The 5,169-nt window shown below is 33.5% G+C and overlaps 1 protein-coding gene across 1 annotated transcript; it reads left to right on the top strand.

The window, feature by feature from the left end:
• LOC122608927 lies at positions 1 to 1,434 on the top strand. The gene has a single exon (XM_043781997.1). It carries the CDS (start codon positions 1 to 3, stop codon positions 1,432 to 1,434), a length of 1,434 nt encoding a protein of 477 aa, XP_043637932.1.
• The last annotated feature ends 3,735 nt before the right edge of the window (positions 1,435 to 5,169 follow it).

Raw genomic sequence — 5,169 nt, 5'->3', positions numbered from 1 at the left:
ATGGCATCGCTCCCGAGTTTTTTCATTCTTCAATCCGGTTCAAAATACTTGACCCTAACCGAAAATGTTCCACCCGGCCTACCATCCGGGTTGGTTAAATTCGATGAAGAACAGATATGGAGTCCGAGAACCAAGTTCGCAGCGGAGCCAGCAGAAACCGGAGATGGCCGATTTGTTCACATAAGGTCGTTGTACAATAATAAGTACCTGGTGAAGAAACAAATCGATGATGAGACAGCAAAATCATGGATTGTTGTTGCATCCGCCAAGCAACCAGAGGAGGACACCTCAAGCGACTCTTGCACATTGTTCGAGCCTCATTTCGATGATGGGTCAACAAGTGTCCGCTTACGCCATGTCCTCATCGATGACGAGAAGAACCACAACTCCTCTGTACATGTTACACTCTCGTCGTCTTCGTCAGACGACGCCAAGAAAGGGATGCTGCTAGCATCCTCTAATAACAGGGGATCTGTTTTTAGTGTAATTGACCGGGGGAGTCTAGTGGTACTTCCCTTGCGAGTCGCATTTAAATGGAATGATCGTTACCTTCGATGTTTAGACCAAGACGGGCTCAATTATGAGAGATTCGAGTCCGTACTTATCACAGATCCGTTGGTGTTTAAGGTGCTTTACCCTACTGCTGATGGAAACTATCGTATAAGGGATTCGCATTGGGCCCGGTATTTCAAGTATCAGGTTACCTGGATATGGGCCGACGGCCAAGAATACGAGTTTTCTAACGACACCAAGTTTTCGTTCGTCCATATAGAGAACAATGTCTTCGCCGTTCGCAGTTTGGGCAACAATGGCTTCTGCGGTCCACTCTCCGTGGATGGAAAAACCGACTGTTTAAACGCGTTTTATGCCACTTTGTCATCCGAGACAAGGCTGACTGTGGTGGAGCGTGTCCTTAAAAGGGAGATCTACGATATCCAATACCGGCTGCCCGACGCAAGAATTTACGGTGAGCAACCCATAGAAGTTGACACTCAAACTACTTCCAATAATTTGCGCGATTCAGCAATCACAACGGCCCTAACGTTTACTGAAACTAAATCTACTACCACTTCCTGGAGTAACAGTCAGACAATCAATTTCGGTGTATCGGTGTCAATGTCAGTCGATGTTGTACCTTTTATTTCCGAGTTGGGGATCGAGATGCATACTGATTATACGAGTACGCATGAATGGGGAGAGTCCAAAACGACAGAGACTTCAAGAGAGACGAGTCACACTGTAACGGTTCCACCGTTAAAGAGCTACATGGTGACTTTAATGGCTACAATGGGTAAGTGCGATGTTCCCTTCAACTACACTCAGCGTGATCTTCTTTTGACCGGTGATTGGGAAGAAACTAAAAAATGCGACGGCCTTTTCACTGGCATCAACAATTATAACTTCTATTATAACACAGTGGAAAAAGATCTTTAGAGTGACATACACATTCAAGTCTTTTTCTGATGTATTGTTCTTATCGTATGTTTATGTTTGCTTTTATTACTTGTTTGAATAAGTTGCATGTATTGGGTTATATGAACCAATTCGAATATGCTCATATATAAATAATCCGAAACTGTGGTTAAAGTAAACGGATCGAATGTATATTATAATAATCAGTAATAATAAATACAATATATGTTTAGTTAGAGTTTTGAATTTACCTTAATTTTTAAAATCACATTAAAATTGAAACTTGTAAGCATAGTGGATAACGGCAAATAACTTTGTTATTTTGGATCATAAACTCAAATTTTTGAAATTTTCATGTTAATAATTTATAATAAGTGATTTAAGTATCTAGAGTTGAAGAATTGAAAATGAAAAAGAGATAATTTATTAATGAGAAAACGATAAATCAAATAAGGTTATGTCTTTTGTATAAATAAACCAAGAGTTAAAGTTTGATTATAAGTCTAATAAGAAATATGAATTTATATACAGTTAAAAAAACAAATTTAATAAAATAAATAAATTAAAACGACACGTGTAGATCAAAGATTACGCCACGTGTCGTTTCAAGAACATCTCAATCTCATTTTAGTTTATTGGTTATATATATATATAGTGAGGATCCTGGAAGAAGGTGTTAAGGAAAGATGGGAGAGAAGGTCTTATGGGCCAATCAAAACGCGTCATGTGTCAAATTAAAATAAAACGTGTGGTGGCATAATAGTGAATCACTTATAATTTTACATTAATAACCACAACGTTACCGTTGGCGCTGCTACCACCACCCGTCGTCGCCAACGTCGCCGCATTGTGTGGGTACACTCTCGTCTTAAACAATATAAACAAGAATAATCGTAGAGCATCAGGTATGTATCCAGAACATAGATACATCCAAAATGCCACCTCAATACCACATCAGCTTTCACCATTCCATCAATTATAGAAAGTTATGGATGTAAAATCATCCAGAACCCAGAATACCCTTTTTTTTTTTCATTTTCTATTTAATACGTCACATATATTATTTGATAATAAAAAGCAAAACAAAGTAAAACTAAACTAAATGTACATTAACAATCGTCCTAAACACACATCAATATTAAACCTAAAACTACATTAATAATAAACCTAGGTAAATGCTAACATGTTACTTAAAACTACTCATGGTTATTGTCTTCTTTTCCGGTCTCTTATTCTTTTAATTATTAATAATAAAATAAACACACATCAAATAAAAATAACACAAATGATAATAAACCACTTCAAAAGTGCTAACAATATGCCAATAACATATACATTTTTTTACTCTTTATAACAACTCGGTTAGTGAAAAGTAAAATATATATATATATATATATATTAACTTTGCATATATCACATGCTTGTATAATCTAGAATAAAGAAATTGTCTTAAAATAATGTGGTCATGTGGATGTTTAACCATTAAAAGATTATTATAAACTTGAGAGTGTAATATACGTGGCTAACAAAATTAAGTGCCAGCAACTAGTCACTTTATGAACAATCTTACCTTTCCCTGCTAACCACAAGCCACTACCCACTAGTTTTATTTTAGGGAATAACCTATATGATTCTAGTAGCATGTAGTTACATGCTCCCCTTCTCACAATCACCCCTGTGAATTATATGTATAAATATAAAATTATCTCTCTCATAAAATTATAAAAGTATGGTCTTTTTAGCTGTATACTTGTTATGCCCGTTATTTTATGAATAACTCATCTTTTTTCAATACTTACTTCCATTATAATTAATCTTTTATTTTATTTTCTATATTCTAGAAATATTTCTCATGAATAATGAATCGAGAAACCCAAAATAATAATGATTATAAATTAATAATGATTCTAAAAATCATCATCTTTTCCTACAAACCCGGCCTTAAGACAATTCCATTTAAGTATAAGGTAAGGTTTAAATAAACCATCATGTATCTCACCTTTACTATCCTATATTAAATAAAATAGTGTTCAGGCTCGTTTAATGAACGGTTAGTCTCAAAATATATTAATTAAAATTAAAAAATTGAAATTCAAATATATTAAATAGATATACCAAAATCAACTTGGAAATTAGCTAGCTGAATAACCACTCCATCAGTCAAAATACTCCTAAAATTTTCCATGTATGATAGTGCCCTGCAAATAGCAAAAAACAAAGATGAAAAAATCTGGTAAGTTCTGCTAGTGTGTTTCTATGTATTTAATCCAATTTTAAAAAATAAACCCAAACAAATTAACCATAAGAATTGAATAAACATCTTTGCATACAGATCTAGGAAAATTTTTCAGGATATAAAAGGAATCCAACCAATGACATTACAAACGTCGATCAAATGATTTTATCGGCTAATGCAAGAAAGATAGGGAAACAAATTGTTGATAAAAAAAAAGAGTCGAGCCAAAAACCTTGCAAAGCTATCTCCTATTGTGTTAAATCCTAAACATAACGTGGATCATGTTTTTCATAAGTTCCGAAGTATATCTGTCATGCACAAACAAAAATGATGAATTGCTCCACCATGCTAAATAATCATACTAAAACATTCAACACCATCTCAATGTGTAGCATTTTTCCCTGATAGATTAACAACGGCTAAAAAATTACACCATTAATGAGCTAGTTTTAAAAATCAAAACAGATTCAAAATAATCATAGTCGATATATTAAAATAATCATAATCTTACTCATAGGAAAATTCGACTTTTTATCTAAAAGCTTATAGAAAGATATAATCGTAAATCTTAAGTATACACCATTAATGAGCTACTTTCAAAACGATATCAAAATAGTCAAAGTCAATATATTAAAGTAATCAGAAACCTACTCATAGCAAATTTAGACTTTATATCTAAAAGGTTTTAGAAAGATATAATCGTAAATCCTAAGAGTTAATATAGGTTACAAATACAAAATTTAATATATAATATATAGATTAGTTAAGTCATCTATCACAACTTAATCAATACGATACGAAAACTAAAGAAGAAACATACGAACATTAACTCCATATAAATATTGATTCCAGTTTTCTTTTTTTTTTCAACTTTAGTTAAATAAAAAATTTACAGTTTCTTATATTTTAAAAGTGTAAACTATATAATTTGAAATCATACCAATTCATAGACAAAGACCATCTCGAACGTTTTGATTTTCTTCGAGTTGTTCCACTCCGAAACAGTCCATACATGCACAACACGGAGTTATAAATGATGGTTAACATGTGTTGTCTTAAGATCTTCAAGATTAACTAATGTGGTCATATTTTTTGTTGTTGAAGAAAAAGCCATAACGAACCTCAAATTAAATTAAAAGAAATAATAATAACAATAACATAAGAATTCAATGTTAAAAAATGTTAAGTCCAGATTTACTGGACTCGCTCCAGACGTGATTACTGAAGCCCTCTGAAGATTTGTCCAGAAATTATGTGAAGACCAGTGAGCAACTTACTTGTACAAGAATCTGGATTCCACCAGATTTGTTCACTGGACTTCACTCCAGTCAAGATCTTTCCACTGAAGAACATTCTCACTGAAGTCGAAGAATGAAGTCTGACAAATAGCGGAGCTCATTAGAAGACTTACCAGATCTCTTGACTGGAGTCCTTATCAGTGTTCTAGACCTTACAAGTCTGAACACTGATTACGAGGAATTGACTTTATGCCTTTACATGCCTTTACTCGGATAATCCAT

Source organism: Erigeron canadensis, chromosome 7 (genome assembly GCF_010389155.1).
Source record: "Erigeron canadensis isolate Cc75 chromosome 7, C_canadensis_v1, whole genome shotgun sequence".
Lineage (NCBI taxonomy): Eukaryota > Viridiplantae > Streptophyta > Magnoliopsida > Asterales > Asteraceae > Erigeron > Erigeron canadensis.
This window is presented reverse-complemented; position numbering and strand designations above follow the sequence as displayed.